At 43.2% G+C, this 25434-nt stretch overlaps 1 protein-coding gene across 1 annotated transcript; it reads right to left on the reverse strand.

Annotated features, from left to right (window-relative positions):
- Nucleotides 1-7925: 7925 nt before the first annotated feature.
- On the reverse strand, nt 7926-8858 carry LOC144763033 (olfactory receptor 2D2-like). Its single transcript, XM_078648344.1, has one exon. The coding sequence runs from the start codon at nt 8856-8858 to the stop codon at nt 7926-7928; it is 933 nt and encodes a 310-aa protein (XP_078504470.1).
- Between the last annotated feature and the right edge of the window lie 16576 nt (nt 8859-25434).

The raw sequence follows: 25434 nt of genomic DNA on the forward strand, positions 1-25434 counted from the left end.
ACAGTTCTTGACATCTAGGGGAAGTTTTGATTTTCCCGCCATGATTAAGTCAGCTTTGGCTTTGCCACATGAAGTGTTGTACCAAGGGGCTGTATTCTGTTTTGCGTATTGGCCATTATGTAATTTGCAAAAGACTGGTCCAATCATGGCGGTCAATTGAAGGAATAAGGCCAGGATGTCATCTATGCTGGTGGCAATAGTACTCAGATCAACAAGAGTCTGCTCCACCGCAGAATACATTTTAGGAAGGGCAGTTGGATCGGCCTGTATCATTGGCCATTTGACTCTTTTCTTGGTATTGCTGGTGATGACCGGACCACTCTTAGTCCCGGATTCGCCATACAATAGAGCTGAGCCCAAGAGTGTAAGGGCCAGGGCATTATGGTCACTATCTTCCTGTAATAATACGGCCATATCTTTTACACTAGATAAAAGTTCAATATCAACCAGGATGTAATCGATCCTTGTTTTGGTTGTCCCCCTCTTAAACGTGTGGCATGCTTCCCTATCAGAGTCAGTCCTACCATTACAAGCACGGACCCCATGGGTGATGGTAAACAATAAAACCTGTTGCCCCACCCTTGTGTGTTTCTTAATAGGGGGTATCTGGAGCTTAGTGATCCCTTTAGCTTTGTCACCATCTAGTATTAGTTCTAGTACCTAGTCTAAAGGTTCAAAAGTTGTGTTGCAACTATGAGTAGGTGATTCCCCTTGGCAGTCTCAAGGAAATTAGTCTATCCCAAGTATTTCTGCAGAGCCGCGGTTAAGAGCCTTGATTTTACAGGCCAGGGTATTTTTAACCCAGATTAAAAGGCCACCAGCTGGACGACCAACATTGAATTTCTTTGCTTCAATACTGTTGTGAAACCTACCCTATGGACACATTCAACTGCCCATGTTTCCTGTAAAAGGCATAAGTGGCAATCGTCCACTAACTTACACCAATCAGGGTCAGGTATCTTGGACCTTATACCTGCCACATTCCAGGATTGATGTTTAGTTTCCTGGAGTTCAAGTATCGGTTCCTGAATTATTAGATACCCCATTGAGCTCGGTTAGTTGGTGAGGATGGCTATTCACATTAGCTTGATTACATGGGACGAGATTTTTATGAGGGTCACTGGGGAGTCATCCAGCTGTGAAATGGATATTTCCTCAATAACGCTTTTTTAGAGGAAGAGGAACTACAGGTAGTCAATCTTGGGAATCTAAATCACTTAAAATTTAGAATCTATTTCTAGTTTCCATGGGGATGCCATCCAAATGCGTTGAATGTGGCCTACTGGTAGCCCATTGGCCGGTGGATTCCCCCCTCTGTTATCTAGGTGCCTATAAAAATTTGCGTAGAGGGCCCACCCAGCATACCCGCCTACGAAATAAAATCTCATGATAATATCTGTTTATAAAGCTTGTGTTTTGTAACAGCCAGTGAAATACTTTTTTTTTTAACTGAGTCTGTGATTCATATTGGTTTTCATGCAGCGGGGGAACATTAGTGAGAATTTCCACATGAGGGCAACATTCTGGTGGGAGATGGAGGATCACCCTATCATCTCGATTGGCTTGATTAGCTATTTTGAATATATGCAGCAGGTTAGGAGCCGTTTGTGGTTTCTTGGAACCTACCTGAGTCCCATTTTTGGATGCAGGGGGTGGACTAGGCCTAATCTTACTAGGGGGGAACATGCGGAGCCCCTGTTCCTAGAGCTCGAGGGCCCTAGTTGTTTTTGTTGTGCCACACTGTCAGTATTTTTGGGATAGGTATTTACAGCAGGACAAGATGATAAATTGACACATGTAGAAGAATTTGAAGTAGTGCGGAGCACCATCTTGAGTCGACTCGACTACTGCAACGCACTACTTCTGGAAGCCCCGGTAACACTTCTGGGCAAGCTCCAATGGGTACAAAACCTTGCTGCCAAACTTGCCTTATCCCGCCCCTACTACAGTTCCTCTACGGCCGCGTTACAGGCACTCCATTGGCTTCCGGTCCATCTACGTGTCCGTTACAAAGCAGCATGTATTGTGTTTAGAGCTATCCACGTCTTGGGCCCGATCCCTCTGCAAAGAATGTTTGCCTGGTATCTTCCATCTCGAGCTCTTCGGTCCTCTTCATCTAGGCTACTAGTAGTCCCGCGGTTCCAGAGAGTGAGGATGGGTGGTCGTTCGTTCAGAGTAGCGGCGGCCAAACTCTGGAACTCCTTGCCAATATCCTTAAGGAGTCTCGAAGATCTCTCAGCCTTCAGAAAGGCATTGAAAACTTACCTTTTCCCTAGGACAGGCTAGCTGCTGAATTCGCTGGATCAAGGTTCAAAGCGCCAGGATGCCCTTGGTGGTGACAGGCTTGCGCTATATAAATATACCACAATACAATACAATACAATTTCCCTCTTCAGACCTAGTGGTCCCCCCAAAAGTGACCCCCCATCCCTCTCTTTCCCTTTCGCTCCAACCCCTGTTATCAAATCAGTGAGCAAGGTGTGCATTAGATTCACTGTGGATTTTAATGTGTCCAGTCTTTCCAAGATAGATAAAAAGTTCTTGGCAATTATTTTTTCTATGAGGGATGCAAGTGTCGCCATGGTTTGTGGAGAATTAACCTCAAGCATTGGGTTTGGGCCATCCGTTGTTCCGCTACTTGAATCTCTATATCAATGGCCTTAGCTGCCCGGAGAAGAAAGCAATCAAGTGTAGAGTTGGGCATGGTTTTTGGAGTTGCCAGCTTCCCCCATCGTGTTTTTATTGTAGCCACCATACTGATTAAAATTAACCCCTTCCATGCTGATGACGGTCGGGAGCCGTCATGGCACACAGTGCTCGTGTGCTGATGACGGCTCCCGGCCGTCATGACTGCACCTGCGGTCGGAATGTGCCGCACAGGCGCAGAATCGCGGCCGTGTCCAAAGGGTTAAGGTGTATACATAAAGACTTACTTGGACGGAAGGGATAAACCACAATGTTTTTTTACTTGTCTCCAATGTCACAGGGCCAAGGGACCTGGCCCCACCCTGCCTCAGCCTGCCACTGATGGATGCAGATGGGCCTACCCATGACCCAGGCAATACCTGGGCACACCCACACGTGGCCCGCGCTGCGGGAGCCCCGCTAAAATTTAAAGTGCCTCTGGGCACGGGATGCGGGTGTCAGTGGCGGAGTCAGCCGCTGGGGAGCCTGGGACCTGCAGTCGTGTCCCGCTCCTGCTCTCCCCCTTCAAAGACGGTGAATGGAGGTGCTGGCAAGAAGGGCTTCCAAGTTGATGTATTTTGCTTCTTTTCTTTCCCAGCTGTCTGTACAGGGTTTTGACTTTTCGAAGGACACAATAGATATAGAGTCTGTTTGGGGGACAAAATATTGGCAGGTTCTGGGAACTGAGGCCTTGATTAGAACATGCTTAATACAACACTGTTAGAAATAGGGGTATCTAATTGGCAATGGTTTGCACCTTTGCCCAAATAGGGACCCTTTCTTCTAGTCAGGATAAGAGGGATGCACTACTGAAATAACTCCTGCTTTCCCCCCAGTAGCCTGACATGAGCAGTCAGGCTTATCTCGGATGCAGTATGTAAAGCATTTGCACATTACTAACAGTAAACACTACAAAAGGATACCACAGACAAAAACCGGTAAATATCTACCATACAGTTCTCAGAAATATCAATACTAAAAAAAAGACTTGAAATAGAGTTCCTTGAAGTAAATACATCATTCCGGAGCTATCACAGCATCGTCAAAAAGAACTCCAAACAGTCTGGCTGACCGCGGCATTGCGGCCAGAAATGGCATTGGGAAGACCAAAAAACAGTACCTTTAGTAATGCAGGGAATCAGTGCCCTCTTGTTGAGCCCCAAAGAGCCGGCATCTGCAGGTGTAGGTTCTAGATATCTGTGCAGGAATTGTCGAGCCCTTGAAATCATATGCATAGAATATCGAAATCTTCATGGTTGAAGTCGGGAGCACCGGCATCTGTAGGTGTCAGGGCTGCACTGAGAAGTACAGCTGTGTGGCATATGGCCCCCTCAGGTCATTGTGCGGGCAGTGGCTTTCTGACGGTCATCCAGCAGCATCGGTGAGACCAGGGCTGTGGTGTGAGGTGATGCAGTGCTCCTGGTGGTGCTTGCAGGTCATGGTGCAAGCAGTGGAGATGTTGTTGCAGAAGTGCTGTCAACGGCTGACGAACTGGAGTCGATGACGCCAGTGTTAGTAGACCATGACTGCGGTGCGGGATGAGTGTGGTGCGTTGTGTAACTTCTGAACAGTGACTTTGAACCATAGAGCAAGCAGCAGCAGCATCAATGGATGTGTGGAGTGGCATTGTTGGTGAAAGGTCCTGGCACTCTCAGGGGACTTTACTACGGACTTGTCAGTAAATCAAACTGGCCACTCATGGAAACACCAATCTATAACATAATTTACCTGGAGAGCATATACACTTTAGCACTGAATAGCAGTGGTAAAGTGCCCAGAGCCTGATAACCAACAAAAAAGAGGGTAAAAAAAATGAGGTCAAAAAGCAAAAAATGGGGGTTGGGTGTAACCCCACTGAAAAATTCAAGTCTAACACACACCAATGATTTTTATGAACAAAACGTGCAACAAACATGTATTGGAATAGCCAAGATAAAATACTTGAACTCACCACAAATTCCCACATTTGCTCATTTCTGCTAGATGCCTTGCTACGCAATGGCTCATTCAATGCATCATACCCCAATTGGAAGGGATGGTTACTTTGACCTTTAGACACTTATGCGCTTCAGTTAAGAATCCTGGGTAACTCCAGAGGGTTTAAGATCAATAGACTAGACCAACGTTATTTATAACCTGAACACTGGGCGTGGTGCCATGGTACAGTGTTTGGAAGTTATGCCTTGACTGGCTAAAGGATTCCACACTGTCTCAGGTTAACCAACACTTGTCCCTTCTGTCAGATGACTGGTATCTCAGGGATTTCCTATTAGGTCACCTTGTTTAATAATGTTATATGGGCTGCTGTTTTTAAATAGCTTTTAGGTCGACCCTTAGTATGATGAGTGGGTGTAATGTGCCTGAATTAGGCCCATGTTACAACACTGCACATTTTCCCACATTGCACTCTTTCTGTGGAACAAAATGTTATGATAACCTTTTGCACATATTTGTGTGTGTGACAATTTGTTTCTCTTAACACGCTTTGCTTACACATTCCTCTTCGCGCAGCATTATCATGGTTCCTTGAACACCTTGTGCAAGGCCTTTGTATTCACTGTCCATTGTGGTTCTATCTTCATCTACAGGGCAACAATACTAGCTACAAACCGTATTAAGTCTAATCTGTATTATCATTGCAAGGATGCTTTTTATTATAAATAAATAAGCATTTCCAGGGGCTAGCGTGAGGAGACACTTGTGCTGACATTGAGGGTCCCACATGCTGATGCTTTGCCAAGCAGATGCCTATTATCTTCATATGAGGTGTCGAGTTCATGACCAAGAAGGGATCTTATATTATGTCCTGTCGGGTAACGGGGTTGGATCTTCCGGTGAGGGTATTCTTGGTTTATACACTCACACACATAGTGTAGGGATTGCATAACAGGAGTACACCTGATTACTATATTGTTTCCTATGTCTGCATATATACACACTGTTCTTAGCACCATGGTGGAACTATACCTATTTACTATTTTGGTGCTTGACATCACTTTTATATGCTTCTGTCTATTTATCATCGTAGCACATGTACTCTATCCAAGAATAACATTGGTTCAATAAATATATTAAGGAACATCCCATTGTGTATTCTCTGTATATTTCTCTGAGAACAGGGGTTACCAGGATCCTCAGGGGTCAGGTTTATCAAGTTGAGTGGTTACGAGAAACCATTTGCTCCCTGTTAGGGGTGCTTGAGGTGGCACTGTGAGCCTGCTGGTCTCTAGGACAACAAATACTATGGGGTGCATGGAATCAGTCTAGGCACCTCACCCAAAGTTTATGTTGCCCACAAATGTGCAGATGAGAGCTGACAAGGAGAGCCAATGGAGTTCCATGAGAATGCGGGTGATGTGATTGCCTTTCTTCTTGCCTCGGATGAGACATGCAGTGGTAAATAGCCTTGAACAGCAGTTCTAAATTTGCCTTGTGAAAGAAAAGATTTCACTTTTTTATGAGAAAACTGGAGCCTACCTTTACAGTGCATCATTTGTGTTCCTTCTTTGCTCATTTTATGTGTCTCCTATAATAGGAGCCTGTTTTTAGAACATTTCTCACAATACATTCAGATAATTTTTTTCGGGAGCGTGTTTTGACTGATGTTCTTGTTCCTTTTTATTTCAACTTTATATTCAAATTGGATTTTTTCAATCCCCCCCCCCCTTTTTCATCTGCTCTGCCTTATGTTGCCATTTTGTGCGTGGTTTTCTGTCCTGCCACTGATTATCATCTCCCCTACCACCTAGGAACAATACATTTTGTTATACCTGTTAGGCTACTGTCTCTTCTTGGAGAACAGTATTATGGCTAGGGGAAGGATCTGTCTTGATGTGAATGAGAGAAACAGGAGTAACTGATGAGTCCATCACTTAACTGTCCTACCCACTCTAACCTAAGTGTGAATGATCAACGAAAATCAAGAAAATCTTAATGACCTAGTAATTTTGTGGTATTTCCCATGTTGATTGCCCTACAGGTTTGGGTAATACATCAAACCAACTTGAGTGGGCTAGATGACTACAGGATACCAGGCTGGTCTCAGTTACAAATGTAAATTCTAAACAAAAGACTGGTCTTTCACAGGAACAAAGTCATCTGTCAGGTTATTTTTGCAATTGTAGCCTCTGTTTACTTTGTCTAGGTTTGCACTTTCTTTGACCTAACAACGTTGATGGATCCATCAATATTTCAAGGTTTTAAATGAAGTAGAATTTCCAGATTCTCTAAAGGAGTAGAGCAAACACTACCCTACCTTTACTATAAAAGATAAACATAACTCATTTCCACATCCCACTTGCATTGCCAATGTGCCACCGTCAAAGATGCAGCCCCACAGGTAGCCATGGGATTGTGGGATAATGTGCACAGCAGTGCCCCCCACCCCCATGTGCACCCAATTATAGGATCAATAGCACTTCTGTTAACCTTGAAGTTTTGTGCAACAGAATAAATACATACTAGTGCAAACAACCTGTGAAAATTATACTTCCAAGCACACATCTTTCCAGTTTATAATACAAGCAGGAACTTTTAGGAACATGAAGTAAAGTTTATTATGCAGGTGTTTATGAGATAGCAAAGTTACCACCTTAAAAAGACAAAATAGCATATTTGAGTGTTTGAAGAAAGTAAATCACACCAGATTGAGAATAAAGATACAGAACTCAAAAATGAGTATGGATAAAATCCTCAGGAAGGATCTTACCACTATTACTTCTTACAGCAATGATCTGGGAACTCACTGCATGCTGCAGGGAGCTGGAAATATCTTGTTCTGCTTGGATTCGGGACAGTCAACAGTACAAGGATCTCGACTCAAAATGCTGTTCATGGAGTCTAGGAGAAGTTGACAGCGCCTCAGTATCTCCCAGCATTGTACTTCAACACCTCCACCTCCTGCCCCAGCAATGAGATGCTGCCTGCATTGACCTTCAAAACCAGCAGGCCATAAGATGCATCATTAGCAAGACGTATTCACAAGTGTAGGTTCATTGCAGTTAGCACATACAGGTGAGAATCCAAGGATATGTTAGAGTCCCAGCATACTGGTACATCAGTAAGCCAGACAAATGACTGCAAATTGCTTCCTCATACAGAAATGTGGTTTATATTTGCAGCTCAACGTTAGTAAAATTGATACGTTAGTAGCACAACTGTACCAGTGTTAGTATACAACAATTTCTTAATTCACCTTTCTGTGTCATCTTCCCTTGAAGCACTAACAAAACAGACGATATTTAACGAAGAATGTCTCTCCATATAACCTTCCGCAGAGCCACTTTGACATCCTTGTTTCTCAGACTGTAGATCAATGGGTTCATCATTGGGGGCATCACAGTGTAAAACACTGAGACCATTTTTTCCTGATTGTCAATGCTTTTGGACACTGGCTTCATATACAAGAACATGGCGGTCCCATACACTATAATGACGACTACCAGGTGTGAGGAACAAGTCGAGAAGGCTTTGTGTCGGCCTGCAGTAGTGCGGATTGCCATAATAGCGATGACTATGCGAATGTAGGAGAAGAGAATGACAAGGATTGGGATGAGCAGCACAAAGCTTCCAACAAAAAAAAACACCATCTGTGGGATAAAGGTGTCCACACAGGCCATCCTCAGGAGAGTCATGGCTTCGCAAAAAAAGTGGTCAATAACATTGTTGCCGCATAAGGGTAACTGAAGTGCAAAAGCTGTGTCTAGAAGTGCCATCACACTGCCACTTAGCCAACAGGTACACATCAATATCATACAACCAGACCTGCCTATAATGACAGTGTAACGCAAGGGAAATGAGATGGCAATATAGCGATCATATGCCATGACTGCCAGAAGCATTGATTCTGTGCACCCTAGAAGGAGATAGGTGTACATTTGAGCAGCACATGCAGAGAACCTCATTCTCCTCGAAACAATGAGTTGGTTCAGCAGGTTGGGAACAATCACTGATGAGTAGCAGATGTCAATGAAAGAGAGGTTAGCCAGGAAGAAGTACATAGGAGTATGGAGGCGTGGATCACGGACACAGACTGTGATCAGGAAAAGGTTTCCCATGACAGTGACCACATATATCACTAAGAATAACACAAAGAGAACAACTTGCATATTGGGTTCCTCAGAAAGTCCCAGCAGCAGGAACTCAGTCACTGAGCTTTCATTTTTCTTCTCCATTTAGGCCCCACTCCTTGTGTCTGCATAAATGAAGAAAAAGAATCATGATAAAAATATTTCATAAGACCACAGAGGTTGCTGATAAAATATTGACACATCTTTAACACCCGAAGCATCAGAATATCTTTGTAAATGCTTGACTTACAAAATATCTTTATGTGTTTTCTGCCTTGTGGGGGTAATATAACGTCATCTCCACAACTCATTTCTCCAAGGAACTGTTTTGTGTATTTTTTTTTATTTCTTTTGTAAAGCCTTGATTTCTTACAGATGACCACCACAGAGATATTTAGGTGAAATAAAGTACCATAGGAGATGAAGAAGAGCTAAATATATAAGTTATATGTGAGGCTCATTGAACATAAGGAGCTTTAAGCCTCAATGGACTTTCCAAGAATCCTCTTAACCCAGATGAATGAAAAATTAATTGGAATACTTCTTTATCTTGTAGGGTTACTCTCCAAAATGTCTGAATCTGTCAGGGTAACTTATAAGCCTATTTTGGATCACCGCTCTTTAAAGACTGGTCAGCGGTTATTGCACCATCAGTTTCATGAGCTTGGGTACCGTAGGAACTTGGAAAAGAGTTTGGAATTCAACTCACTTCACTGATCGCAGGGAGGTGGGTGTGATCCCTATGATTCCGTAGTGGAATTAGTCACGCTTTCTGATTTGAACTTAAAGAAGGTTTAGCCACTGTCTTAAATGGAAAACCTGCATGTCACTATTGAAGTAACTGATGCAAGATTGTAAAAATGTGTGGGTGAGGGCAATGTCTGATTCCATGATAGCAAGATGTCTGAGAAGACGCCTGGCCATAGCCATGAAGTCAGTGGCTATTTTGCTTGCTATTAATATTAATGACAAACAGGTGGGTTGGCTTATCATGTCTCCAATTCTGAGTTACATGGTACAGGGAACAGGATAAAACTGGGTCTGTAATTAATCATTGCGAGGTGTTATTTGTGTCCCTTTACCCTGTGATTCTGAGTTTGATTGGCTGAAATGAAGACCTGAAATTACCAGGGCCTTTCCTGCATGTCTATTCTAAATTCTGTGTGTGCTTGCATGCACATGTACCAAATTCTTTCATCATGGAAAATCTGTGTACAAAAAAGCGAAGGGAGACACCAGGTCTGAGTCTTCACCAGGTGAACTTAGAGTCTGGCAAAGTGTTATCTCTCCCAAAGATCTTGCTCCATCTGACTAGGAGTGAGAAATCAAAAGTCCTGAATCTCTGTGAGAAATATATCAGATGCATTAGGCATTTTCACCTCAATTTGTAAAATAAAAGGAGGAGAGAGACTAATTGCAGGTGGACCTTCCTGTACATAAACAATCCTTCCATGCAAGCAGACACCATGGCACTCTGGTGCAAGGGTGCGTGCTTTGGTGCTACACTGCTAAATGTAGTGCCTGGGCATGTGGAAACGCAAGGCTGCACCATATCTTTGTAAATATGGCACAGCGTTGCATTTCAGAAGTGGTGGAGTGATTTGTTAAGCCATGACGGCTAATGCCTCGCTCCTCCACTTCCTTGAACATATGCCCCAAAGTTTTTTGTAGGGGAAATGGGACCTTCTCCCTGTTTAATTAAGTGAACTTTGGTATTTGAGAATTATTGGGGAGATTTGAGAACCTCATTTCCACATGGACAGAGTACTTGCCAGGGTGATTAAATCCCAAAACGAAATAATCAAAGTAAGATAATGGTTCAATTTTTATATTGTCAATCTTGAACAATTTCTGGACAGCATACGGTCTTCCAACTAAAATGTTTAAATGTATTTACTTTCAGTTTTGTGTGCTTGTCATACAATCATTTCCAAACAAGCAAAGACTTTTTGAAGTGCATTTCCCATTCCATGCACTATAACAAGTCATCAAAATGGTGCAGACCAGAAATGGGCTCACCATTCAACATAGGCAGAGCTTTGCTTGGTGGATTAATAATAAGAAGGTGTGGAGCTTCACCACAACTTGTTCTGTAAAAATGTGGGTCAATTATGGCTTGTATAAGATCTACATTGAAGCAAATCTCTACCAGTGCACACCCAGACCAAATCTGAGCCTAGATATATATTTTTGTTCTATACATCAGCTGTGGTTAATCAAATTGTACATGCCCACATGAAAGGGCATGGTCCCAGAATACGAAGTTGTAAATACTGACCTTTAAAAACCCTGTGACCAATGTTGAGTATCTAATAATGAAAGTAAGTATTGAGAACATACTACAGCCTCTTTTGTGTTGTGCGCCCAGAACCTCAGCATTTTGACATCTCCATCCCATCTCCAATGGGAACTTCTGGTCACTCTTTATCTAGAGGTCACCAGCGAAGCCTCTGCCTCCTCAGAGAAGATGGGTTTAGCGTATTCCACTAAGGATACAGGATATGGTCTAGAATCTGCTACCAATTCTACCCTTCTGATTAAATGGCTTGTCAATGAAAAAATGAAAGATACTAAAATCTGACGGAAGTGGAGATAATATTCAATGCCATATGACACAACATAACACATTTGTGCCTAGATGCATCAAACCGAATTGCATTCACAAACTGTGCGAATCGCATTTTTGGCCGTTTGCGAATGCAATTCACTACTTTGGAAAGCATCATGCTTTTCGCAATTTTAGGAATCGCAACCATGTTGAGATTTCTAAAATTGTGATTGCATTTAAGAAATCGCAATTTGAGATTTCTTAAATGTAATGCATGATTATTTTGAAATTGTGAATTCGAAATTTGGAATCGGTAAAATAGCATGAAGTTGAACTCCATGCTAAATTACCGAAAACTTTCAAAGATGCACTAATTGCATTTTTGAAAGTTTAAATTTACACACACACATGCCCTTGGGGCATGTGTGTGTGTAAATGGATCTTAAAGTTAAATTTCAGGGGTGCAGGGAGGGGTTCTTTGGACCCCCCCTGCACCCTTGAAATTGCATTCACATTTTGCGAATCGCAAAATGAAATTCGCAAAATGTGATTGCCTTCCCATTCATTCCTATGGGCCTTTTGGCCCATAGGAATCAATGGGAAGGGTTTCCTTAATTGCGATTCGCAAATTGTGAATCGCAATTAAGGAAAAATACCGATTCGCAAAAAAAATTGCAAACTTTTCATGCATTGCCATTTGCGATTTCTAAATTGCGATTCCTTAATTTTCGCAATTTAGAAATCGCAAATAGAAACAATGATGCATCTACCCGTTGGTCTGCTCTGCTCTGAACTGCACAGCTAGAAGGCAGGTCTTTTATACATTAGATTAAAAAAAGGAACACAGACAGCAAATGAGCATTTACAGTGATGTTTTATAAACTCACTACATCTTGATGAAGAAAGAAAGGCGTTTTGCTTGTGTGCATTCCTGGACCATCTGTGAGGGATAGGAGGAAACAAGGAAGTCTGGGGGAAGGACAGAAAGGATAGATTTTCCAAGGGAACATTCCAGTCACAATTCCTTCCTGGAGAAGGGAGATCAGGCACAGAAGTGAAGATGGAGTCTGAGACAACCTTACACCAGAGAGGCTCTTCTCCAGTGGCAGGCTGAAGAAACATGTTCCAGAACTGATCGGTAGAGGAGTGTCATTACAAAAAAAGAAGTGAAAAATGTTTCAGTGTCATATCTTCTTGAAAACAGGTAAGATTAAGAGATTAAGTCACCCAAGCACTACCCATGCACTGCTACAATCACCAGTACACTACCCATACAGTCCTCTAACCACCTGAACACTACTCATTCACACCTCCAATTACTCGGTAGTACCCATGCCCTCCATGAATGCGCCTGTCAATACCCATGCTCTCCTCCAATCCTCCATCCAGCACCATGTACTTATCCAATCACTCCGCCAAAACCCAAGCACTTATAAAATCACCATGTACTCTCCTTGCAGCACTGTAATCATGCAGTCAGTACCCATGTACTCATGCAATAACCCAGGCACTAACTCATGCACAGCTACAATCCTCCAAGCACTACCCATACAGACATCTAACCACCTACACACTACTGATTCAGTCCTCCAATTACCCAAGTACTTCCCATGTTGTGGCTACAGTGAGTCCCAGTTTCTTAAAGCTGATAAGGCCTCACTTGCACCTCACTTAGTGCGACACCACAGCTCAGGTCTCACAATGGTTGATTCTTCTTGTGCAGCAATTCAAGTCATGCCTTAGTTGATTACTTTGAGTACAGCTGTTCCAGTCAGGCTCCAGTCAATATGTTCAGGCAGCAGCAGCGCAGGCCAAACTGTGTCTTTACTATTCCTGCTGAGAATCACAGCAGTCTGCCAACACTGGGGCACACAGATCTCATTCATCCACTCCCACAGACCCATAGATCCAAGGTCACACTTTCCCCTCAAATACCCTTTGACATTCACTTCTACTGATTGATTGGCAGTCTGCATCTTTTACTCATCAGACAAGCTGACCTCTAGGTGCTTCGGGATAGGCAATCAGCAAGATAAAATCTCAGGAGATGTCCGCACACCTGTGGGAAGTTGGCATTCAGGCACACACTGGCTCTGACTATACGGCAGTCCATTGAGTATTCTGTGGAGGGATCCCTTTCTCAGTTATTGATAACTTGGAACTGGAACAACAAGTCAGTGAGTGACATTTTTATACAGTCAAATCAACTATCTATTGTCTTCTCTTTCAGAACTTGATTGGGGTGTTTCTCCTTTCAGAAGTAATTTTCCGACCGTGTTAAGATTCCACCTTTGTCTAGAGTGATGCTCTTCACAGCAAGATCATCTGCAGCATGAACCACTCATACCAGTGGCACAAAGAGGGGTGGGCTATCTTCTGCACATGGCTTTCATCAGTCTCATTGAAGAGGAACCAGAGAAAAGACAAAAGATTGGCCTCACCTGAATGGTCCTTTTTGCCTTAAACAACAGACACTTCATCCCCATCCTTCACTCCCACCCTCTACCAGGTGGCAGTGGTAAAGGAAGACTAATCAGCACCTCTCTGAAAAAGGCATAATCACATTTCTAATCAGCCTTGTCTGCACTTGCCCCACTACAGTGCCTTGGTCACCTCCCTCCAGCTTCAGGAATGCTAATAATACATTTCCACTGTCTTAAAAACAACTGCACTTCATCTTATGCAAAACATGTAAGTGGGGGCATCCAATATGGATTCCACAGATATCCTCTTCTTTGTTACACTAATACACACCAGCATGAACCACGCAAGTCACATACACACACCTGGGTGAGCACACAGAAGCAGAACTTACTATGAGTGGGACGACAGGCCTCCAATACACTGAGGCAGAAGAGAAGGCCTTGTCATTACTATGTTGCCACAAAACAGAAGGAGGAGCAAAAGAAAGGAACAGAAGTGGAAGGAGAGGGAGGGCATGAAGGGCAGATGAGTGGATAGAAGCAAAGAAGTGATATGAGGAGAAATGAAGGTTGAAAAAGAGCAAGGGAGGAAATTATGATTATTAATAGCTTCCTTTCTTCTGATAAGTCATGTCGCATTCTGCAATGTCTAATGGTTCAAAATGACAGGTGTTCTTACTTACAGACAACCATCGAAAGAACATTGAGCTGACCTTGGAGGGATTCAAGCAAATAATTTCCACCAAGTTTAGGTAAATAAACTTCTGAAACTCAATGATGAGAGAGGCATGGTTCCTCAACATTTCATCTCAGATCATTATTAATAACATAAATATAATCCTGCTAGACTGGGTAGCCATGCTGTGGACTGACTTCATCATAGGCGTCCCATTTGAAATAAAGTTTACTCATACCAAACCAAAGGAAATGCCCCCTCCCCACAAACACACACTAGAAACTGTGCCTCTTCCAAGACATTCTGCCCAACTAAAGGAACTGATTGGACAATCTGCTAAGTACTCAATAGCAGGAATGTATCTGACTGGTTGACTCAATTCCTCATTCTACTGAAAAAAATGCAAATGAGATAACTAACATGAATTTACTTGAGAAATATCCTTTGCAACACATCTCAGAGTCAACTCTCTCTACAAAATATCATCAAGTGTATCTTCAAAGTGATGAAAGATTTTAATACAAGAATCTCCCCAGCAGATCCTGTGTTCCTGTGAATGTTTCATAATCATTGTTAAGATACACCTGCCTAGAAACTAGCCAGCAAATATCATTATGGATAAAAACAAGGACTTGCAACATCACTGGATAGAGTCTCAAGGACTCTAAGTCAAGTATCTGAGTCAAACGCAAAGCTGAGCAAAATACCATGAAACCTATGTAATATTGAGTGATATAGAAATGTTAATTACATGGTATAGAGCGTGACATAAACCAGCAAACCAATAATGCACTATTCTGTCTCAACTAAACATCTCACTCCTTCTCAAATGTTTCACAGTTAACCCTGGTATCACCAGCATCGACAAGCCAGTCATCGGCCAAACTCCCTGTCATTCTGAGCATACGGCCATGTTGAACCAACTGCAGGCTCACATCAAACCCTGTGATTGGCCTGGTTTACTATGGATTCAACCCTTCCTTTGGTTTGGAAACCCCACTATTCAAATGTGGGATGGCGTGTTCAAGATGGCAGACAGAAGCATCCTACCTCCTTACAATGCTCATCCCCATCAGAGGGCACCATTTGTAGGTCACCAAAATCAGCTCGGCTGCACCACCACTGTAAGCGTGGTCATTTCAAGTGTGCCTGGTGTGTAATCTCACAATTTAGTAATTACCTTACTGCAAGCTGTGAGTGTGATGTTACTACAAAAACAGCATTACCTAGGGAATATCGTGTGGAAACCAAGTTTTGTCAATTTTTCTGCTCCTATATGGGTGCACTGATGGCAGAAGCAGTGCTTTCCAATGCTATGGTTCGGACAATTTTTTATGTGGTAATAGCACATGGTGTTTCATGTTAAATGTGCATAAACTGCTTAGAAAGATTTAACACAAGTGTTTCCCTCCCATACCTACTCCTGCTATAAATGAAGCCCTAAATGTAAACTTGTGGTAGCTGCTACAAATGATCCTGTACTTCGGATGTCGGATTGGAGTAGGGACTTTAGAAATGCGAATTAAAAATGGTGGTGCTTGGAACTGTACTTGTGTCCAAGTTATATGATATTTCAAGTATGCACTCTCACTGCAGAGTAAGGCCCTTGTTTATGGGGATTTATGGGGATTTAGGGTAGGGCAGTGCAGCAGGTCACATTGCTCCACTGTCCCACGCCAAAGTGAAAAGACAGGAATGCACCGTATTTATACAATACGGGGGATTCCTGTCCTTTTTCCCTGCACTGTAGCTGTTTCGGCTGCCTAGCACTTACGCAGCGCAGGCACCCTTTCACCTCCTTTGCAGGCAGGATTGTTTTTGTGCAAAAAGGGACACCTTCCTGTAGAGAAACAATCCGAAGAGGTGGTTTCCTCTTTCTATGTGTGCTGCAGACAGAGGAAAAAACTAGGAGAAATAAAAATATTCCTCCTTCTTACACCTCACCTCAGGAAGTGGCTGCTCTAGTTGTATGGGAATTATCACGGATAAATGACAAATGCAAACAATTGCTTTCTGACTATTGAGCAAGAACCTGTTTTGCCTAAAGCTTTGTACATATAAATTGTCTATTAACATGTCCAATTACCGTGGTGTTTCCTGATTTGAAATTATTTTTCTTGCTGTTTTTTTTGTCCCACTTTTTTAGCAGCTGTACTAAAAATTGTTTTTATGATATTTTAACTTGTTTGTTATATTGTACAATGCATTTCTAAACTGTATAGTTGCTATAGGTATAATATTTCTAATAAATAGTAAGCAACTTTTTTTATAATTTATTTTGCACTGATTTGTTTCCTTGGTTCACAGTATGGGTATTTGCGAGTGAGTTAAATGTGCCTAGAAGGTTTTTGAGTGAGGTTGTATGATTCAGTTGTGATAACAGTTTCCAAGGGGAGCTTTTTTTGATGAGGATCTGGTACCTCCCCGGGTATACACGAGCCTGTAAATCTGGGGCAGTGTCAAAAACCATAGGTGTAGCGTGGGAAAACCCACTGCAATGCCAACGGAATACCTCCTCAGCACAGAGTAAGGCAATGCCGTGATTTGTGTTGTGTCGCCTTAATCCATATCTATGCGGCCATGCGAAGTGGCTTTATGTGGCCTCATAGATATGAATTTGTAATTTGCACAGCGAGAGGATCACACAAAATTACGCTTCTGCAGTGCAACAGGCTTGTAAATATGCCCCTAAATGTCTAGTGGACCCAGGAAGTGTCTTGTGGCATGGCTTGAACTTGCACCTGGGTTAAGTAGGACATTTTCATGCTCTGTACACACAATCACTAGTTAGGAATCAGCGTTGTTTTCTAGCAAACCATCCCATGCTAATGGTAAAGGGCCTTTCTTTGGTAGTTTGTCAGGCTGCCACTCAGAGCAGTAACTATAAAATGTTCCCATTGCAACAGGAGACCAGCTGAGCTAAAACTGACTGTACCAGATGTTAATGTGACATGCAGGAAGTCATATTGCTTCCTGGTCTCCGTGATTAGCTCCAAACTTCTGCACTACAAGTGACAGGATTGATGACTTTGTAAGTCCAACCCAATGCACAGAGCACAAGTCGAGGATACACGTGGGTAGATGGTGTCTAATCACTATTTTCACATGGTGGACACAGTCTACCCAGCCAAGAGGTTGGGCTTCCTGTGCTATATTAGAAGGATTAACATTTTAGAACTGCAAGTAACAAAGGGATCTCTGTGTGTAACAGCAACAACCCACTTACCCATTTAAAATATTAAAAATCTGCCCTCTGAGTGTCAAATAATGTGTTTTGCAGGAGACATATGAACCCTCTATGCTACTCTAAGTCAAAGCTAGGATTAGACAAAACACAGATCTCTCCAACAAATACTTTATTCTCTAGAGTTATCTTACCACTCATATTATTCCCTGAGATTTAGGTGGTGTTCAAAGATCTCTGCAGCAGGTGCCTTAACCCCATATTATATTGTATAATGTAGACTCTGCAACCATATACATAGAACAGATCTACTGACACTTTTCTCCTTGTTGTCAATTTCTTTGTGGCAGGGATTGAAAAATATATTTGGGTTGTGTCCATTTTTTTGGCATAACTCCCACACAAAATGGCATTAATTAAATATTGTAATTTTTTCAAATGTACTGATAGACCTGCTAAATGGATGCCAGCTCTTAAGAGCTAATGTCACTTCCAGTGAGGGCATGGGTGTGATGCCATGTGCGATGTCACGCACAGTGATGTCACACACTGTTATGTCATGTGCCATGATGTCACTTGCATACTGCCTAACTTGGTTAGTCCCCCACTTCTTTTTTTTAGGATTGGGGCCCTGCCAATGTAGTTTTGTGTAATGGGCCAGATTTGTAAACGTCAAGTTTGAAACTAGCAAACTGAGAAAGCACCCAGCTGCCCTGCCCCTGAGCCATGAGTGGAGGATGAAGGAGGTGTGTGAGGTAGGGAGGCATGCCAGGGTGGACAGACTATCACTTTCTGTTACTCTCATGATCTGAATGACTCCCTCCACTAATCAGTATCTTCTCTGCATTTTTCCAGTCAATGGAGACATTGAGGCAACAGAAACAGTGAGTGGAGCACACACAGGGCCCGCAGTAGCTAACTGACCACAACACAAAGACAAGAGCCCCAGTGGATGGCCCCAGAGCCCCTCCCCACCCCCCAGGTCCAATGTTTACCTAAGATACAAAAAGACACTTACCTTTAACGAGGGTGGTGCATGTGACGGGTGCCCTGTCTTCGAGCTCACGTGGACCTCCGTGACCTTGAGCCCTTCCCCAAGGTTACAAATGTTAGTGTCAGAGAGGGCAGTGAATGAAGCTTCTTTGGGATCAGTCTGGTAGCGGTGCTGCCTGAGGTCACAGGTTCCTACAGCTCCCCGTCCCATGAACTGTACCCATCGCTGCCCATCCTCAGGGTCTGAGCATCACTAGCGGTCGGACACTCACAGCTTTGGCACATTCCTTCTGCAAATACACAACTTAGGGGTGATCCTCCTCTTCATCGAAGTGCTTAAAAGCTTCACAACCCTCTCTCTGCATCCATCATCTGGGCATCTGAAACCAGCCAGCCCCCAATCCTCCCCCTAGTATCAGGTGAGAGGGATAAGAATCTACATCTTGCAAGATTGAAGAGAGCAGCTCTACAGCCCTACACTGTGAAGGCAGAACTATACCACAGCTCGATCAAGCGAGGGCAAACCTACACCACAGCTCTATACCACGAAGGTGGAGCTACTCCACAGCTCTATACATAGATGGTGGTGGGACTCCAAGGCTGTCTACTGTGAAGGCAAAGATACTCTACAGCTCTATACCATGAAGGCAGACCTACTCCACAGCTCTAAGCCGGTGGATGTAGTCCACAGCTCTCTACCGCAAGGGCAAGCCTACACTACAGCTATATACCGTGGAGGCAGAACTACTCCACAGCTCTCTGCCATAAAGGCAGAAGTACTTCAAGGCTCTCTGCTGTGAAGGCAAAGATACTCCATGGCTCTGTGCCATGGAAGCATATCTTCTCCACAGCTCTCTGTCATGAAGGCCAGCTACTCCACAGCTCTAAACCATGGAGGTAAAGATACCCCTCACCTCTATATTGTGAAAGCAGAGCTACTCTACAGCTCTATACCATAAAGGAAGAGCTACACCACAGCTCTATACTGTAAAGGAAGAGCTACTCCACTGCTCTTTGCCATGGATGTAGAGCTACTTCACAGCTTGTTACCGTGAAAGGAGATCTTCTCCACAGCTCTATGCCATGGAGGTAGACCTACTCCACAGCTCAATAGTGTAAGGGCAAACCTGTTACACAGACTGGTATAGAATGCTATATAAAGATCCCAGTGCCTGAACTTTTCTGCTGACGCCTGGCATGAAGCTGATGCTGGAGTCCCAGAGCTGGCCCCAAAGGAACAGGAAAGCCTGAGGGGGCTTGTCTAGCTCAGACTGTGAGGTGGCCACATGTGGCCAGTTAATGATTGGACACAGACATGCGGGATCGAGGGTGTGAATGTTGTACAGATTGTGTAGATAATGAACCCTCCTGTCTTCACCTGTCCTCAACTGAACCCATCCCACACGCTCACCTTCTCCGTTGACCTATTTAACGATGGAGCAGAAAAAGAATGCACATTACAGACATGTTCGGGTATTCTGCCCTGTTAGACAGAGGGATATATTGGTGGGTCAGTGTGGTGGCAATGCTGTCTCACAGGTCATTGGGGGGATGCTGTCTGGTCTGACCGAAACAATTACAGAAACCTCATGAAAATGCCTTTCTGCAAAACAATTCTAATAAAACCTCTTTTGTACCATTGGTGGGAGTGGGCTGAACAATGCAGGGGAGGAAGAAAAAGGGCTGTTCTAATGGTATACATCCCCAATTCATAATGTTCTGCATCTGAGAATTCTGACAACTTTAAATATGATTCTGAATGTGATCGAAAGTCACCTTCACCTGTCAAAACTCAGAGGGGAGATTAAAGTGCCTCGGTGGTGCAACAAGTAAGTGTGCCTATTTATCACACCCCAGACCACTGCACAGGCGTAGTGCCTATACAGGCAACACTCCCCACCCCTTGCCAAGTTAGCGTGCAAAATTGAATAAATAAATACACAACACAATTTTGGTTGGGAAAAAAAATTGCCTCAGGTTGATTCCATACAAACGTATGCAACTTGGTGGGTTATCTTACAGGCGATCCAGGGCAGGCAGCGGTGACTAACCTATGCTGCCCTGCCCACCTGATTAGCCAAATTGCACTGTGGCAAACCTAATCAATGCTACCATTTATGATGGGATCCCCCTTCCTTAGATCCTGTGGACCTTTGATCCACCATCTCACTCATGCCCCTTTTTCGGGTGGAGCGTTGCAAGGCAAACCCCATTTGTTCAGGCTTACAACCACCTTAATGACTAGCAGAGTGCTGACGATTTTCTTCCAGGGTCCTGCCATAAAGACTCCTGGGATTTGGCACTGGCACCCCTATTGTGCTGCTGAAGAGTTCTGTACCCTGCCTTCTCTGGATTTCCCTGCAACACAAACAAAAACCTTAAAAAGTCCTACCTATCTGTGCTCCCCAGCCAACATGCCAGGTATGCGGTAGGGCAGAAGACAGTGTGCCCAGCAGCAAAGAGGGTGCCAGAAAGGCAGGGGGAGGTATAAGTACCCTTCCTCAACCCTGTGCACGCTGGAAAAGAGGCCGCCCTCATTTCGGGATGTGGGACTCCTCCCCAGGGTCCCGAGACCAGAGGGGTGGTGGTGTACCAAAGTAGCACTAAGGTGGCCGCCCTTTTATGCAGTCCACTGCCAATCTGTAATACTGATTAAAAGGTGCATCTACTGAGCACGGTGTGACATTATGTAAATGAGGAAATAGGCTTTGCCTCACCTCTACTGCTGTCGTGCCCGTGACTCATTGCTGTCAGAGATGTAGGAGCAAACAGGGCCATGGTGGGCAGAAAGAGGGTGCGACTCCTAAGGGTGTGACCCGTGAGGGTGCGACCCACTAGGGCGTCCATTGGGTGACTGAACAGGGGGCAGGGATCATGGACAGTTTTCCACCTGCACTGAGGACGAGGGATTTTGGTAAACAAATTTAGCAATCTGACCCGGTCTGCGTTATGTGTTTAGGCCTCCACAATGTTTGTGCCTCATAAGGTATCCATGCCAAATAAGCAAGCCTTCACATTTGCAAAAATTTGACATCCGGGGGTGTCCAGTGGTGCATGATGTGCATCACTCCTACTCAGTAATTTCACCAAAGGCCCTTGCAAACCTCAAACATTGGCTAAAAAACACATTTTCCTTACTTCCGGAATCCACAGGAATCGACAAAAGTCCTGCCACCCAACAATACCCCACTTGTCCCGCTAATACAAGTACTGCCCCGCTTTTGTGGATGGACCTAATTCCTGCAACAGGAATAGATCAAAACACAGTGTACGTGCCTGCCATTAGCAAATGTGCGACCTAACAACCATTAGCAAAGAAAAAAGGTTGGCAGCAATCAACAGACCTATTTGTCAGTGCTTGCTTTGTTATGGCTTATGAAAAACATTATCATTATGGAAGCTGGTGGGCCATTTCCAATATATAAATAATTTCCTGAAGGCAAAAATCTACCTTTAATATCAAAAAGCACACATTCATGTGCAACTGTTTGTGCATGCATACACTTTGTGTAAATGAACTCTGGTATCTTTTACAATGAAGTTAGCCAATGGTAGGAGTAGCCAGACCCATTGTACCGAACAGCTGTGGGTGGAAGCAAAATATGAATTGCACAACAAACCAATAGATGAAGGGGGCTCTTTATAAACCCTCTATCAATATTTTTTTAACTTCTTGTTTTCCCCTGGGGGTGCAATCCGCTCTCATGGGTAAATACACAATTCTAAATATATATATATATATATATATTACCTACTGGCTGTCGCCAGTAGGTAGTTATAGTTAGGACCTAGTTTCCATACGAAATCCACAACATTGTATTTGGAATAACTTTGGCGCCGGTGGACGAATCTTCGCGAATTTCTCCACGAAAATGGCCTGCTCCGCTCTGCTCCTTCCCTGAAAGTTTGGGGGTGATTCATCAAGTGGGGGCTGAGAAAAAAGGGGTTTTCCAAAACTTGTTTTCCCCATGCAATTTTCCATCGGACCTTTAGCCAGGGCTACAGCCCGAACTGCTTAACGGAATGACACCAAATTTGGCAAAAAGGTAGAGTTTGGTTTGCAGGTTGTGCTTTTTGTTAAATGGTGTAAATCCATTCAGTAGTTCCTGAGAAAATCAAAAGTAAAATCATAGTGATATCTAGAGAGGAAGTACTGTACGTGTACAGTAAGTGTACCGAAAACCGTACAATTACGAGCACGAGCTGCATGCTGATTGGCTGTGAACTGTCTGTCAACACTGCAAACCAGGATGTGTTGGCAGCCATCTTGTGCCTCGGTAGAACCGAGTCACAAGAAAGCAGTGAAAGAATTGAAAAAAAAACACACAAAGAGGGCAGGGTAGAAAGATCCTGACCCCCTAGGCCTGCTCAGGGGTCCCACATGGATTGTTAGACCTGAAAACTTTAAAAAAAAATAATTGCAGCGTATGCGGATGGTACGCGTTTTCAGCGGAAAAGAAACCCAGAAGCCCGCTTTATTGTTAACATGCTCTCTCTTTCAAGTAGGAAAGCAGATTGCTTTTTGTCAGAGAGAGCAGCATGTAAGCTGCTCTCTCTGACGAAAAGCAATGCCGGGTCCCGAACGACGTGGGGAGCCGTCTGAGACCGTGGAGGCATTGGGGTTACAAAAAACCAGTTCTTTTCAGAACTAACTTTACTGGTCAAAAAAAGAGCTATATTTTTATGATAGTATGTAAAACTTTCTGTTTTCTGCACCAGTTGTAAACTCTATGCATGCGCAGCCTCGTTTCCAAGTTCACGCTTCTTTCTTCTCTTCAAGTTCGCCAAGTAAACGTCTCCTCATTTCAGGTATTAAATTTGCTGCTTTCTTCTCCCGGGCTGTGTCCCTCGTCCGCTGCTACAGTTTTGTAATATATTAATAATCATATTCTATCTATATTTATTTGAATCATATTACCGAGGCGCCAAACGTTGATTACAACCTCCGTCCTCCGCCCTCCGCCATTTTAGTAGTTTTCGTCCGTTATTTTTATCATACCTGCTACTTTCATTTTACCCCCCGCCTAACTTGTTTGTGATCCATGAGATTTACTGCCACAGACACCACGGTGTTTGTCCTTGGCCTCCGATCTTATCAGACTTGGTCACACACATACCTAACAACTAATTTGAAGCACGTAAGCCAGTCATTACAATGTGTGACCGTCACCACAAAGCCATTACCATGCTTATGCCTTTATCGTGCGTGGTAAATGTATACTAGTTGTAAAAGCATGCGTGGTAAAGGCATGCGTGTTAAAGCCATATGTGTGCTAATGGCTTCGTGGTGATGATCACACGTGCTTATGACTGCGCTGTAATAGCTGTTACACCCCAATGGACACTGCAGCAACCATGTCTGGGCGTGGTGGACTCCAGGGCACCAGGTGGAGGGCCATGCAGCCCCTCTCACACAATATAGAAATCTCTGGGCGGTGATTGTTTCCGTGGTTTGAAGGGCGTCATTGAGGCCCACACACTAGGGGGGTAGCTTTGCACACGAAAATGCCGCAGAGGTTTCTAAATGTGGTACACATTGTTTTGTTTTACTTTGATTTCCTTTCTGTTTTGTAGTCCATCCAGAGAAAATATAACTTATTGTTCAGCCAGTACTTTTCAACTCTACTCTCAAAAATCTTACTATAGAACTTCAAATTATAAATATTATTTTTATTGTGGATTGTCATCCCCCCAAAAAACGAAGTATATAGATTTTTTTATTAACTTTTATTAAAACAACAATAACTGTAAACGTAACTTAAAGATAATATAGTATACAACTGGATAAATATCTTTGAAAACACAATATTATAAACAAATTGTGATGTGGACTCCAAATGACGTACGATAGGTAATCTGCAAAATAAAAAAGAAAATTAGAGTTTAAAATTCAAGGGAACACTACGATTTTACGTGTGCAGTGTGCTTAGTACATTTCACTTCTGTTATAGTCCCGCAATCAAGTGGTGCCTATATAGAAGTGCCTACTGCGTTACACAAAAGTGGCACAACAGGATTGTAAATACGCCAATTTATTTCTAATGCATTGCAATGCAGCCATTGCATATCTAGGCTGCTGTGCTTACCTTGTGTAAACACTGCGGCCACCAGAGTTCACAACTTCAATTTAACTCTGTTAACATGGATATTCAATACGTTGCGGACAATTCCATTGCTAGTAAGAAATTATATAGTTATAGTTTGAATATGTAATCTCATTGAGAAATTGGAGCGTATGAATGTTCGGATCGCTTATCATCTGCAAGTCTGTACTCCAAATCTAGAAGAATCATTTGGGTGAGTCTAGGTCTTGCTGCAACACGAAATCGAGTACTTAAATCTGTACACGAAATTGAATATTTCGCTGAAAAAGAGACAGAAAGTACAGATATTGTGAAAACAAATATGTTGGATATATATTATCCAAATAGAAGTCATCATCTTGAGAACATTTGTCTCTATGAAGTGCTGCAAAGCTATATTTTTAAACTGAATATTACAGAATATTACAGAAAACATCAATAATGGTATATATGCCGTGATTGGTTCTGAAGGATCTTTGGTGGAGCAAAGAAAAGGAAATTTTATTAATCACCGTAAACTGAGTTGCGAAACTCCTGACAAAAGGGAATTTTAATGTAAGTTCTTAATATTGCGTATCTAGACTGTTGCACCCTATTGACTCGCAGAGTCTGGACTTGAGATTTTTTCTTGAAAAGTCAAACACAGATTTACAAGCTCCTTGCACCACTTTTCCCATGTTAAAAGGGACACAAAAGTGGTGCAATAAGCTTGTAGATCTGTTTCTCAGACTGTTGTAACCTATCTGTTGTCACTGCTCGGAGGTAATTATACAT

The sequence above is a fragment of the Lissotriton helveticus genome, chromosome 6 (genome assembly GCF_964261635.1).
Source record: "Lissotriton helveticus chromosome 6, aLisHel1.1, whole genome shotgun sequence".
NCBI classification, from domain to species: Eukaryota; Metazoa; Chordata; class Amphibia; order Caudata; family Salamandridae; genus Lissotriton; species Lissotriton helveticus.

Coding starts and splice junctions, on each gene's coding strand:
- LOC144763033 (XM_078648344.1), bottom strand. CDS start 8,858: ATGGAGAAGAAAAATGAAAGCTCAGTGACTGAGTTCCTGCTGCTGGGA.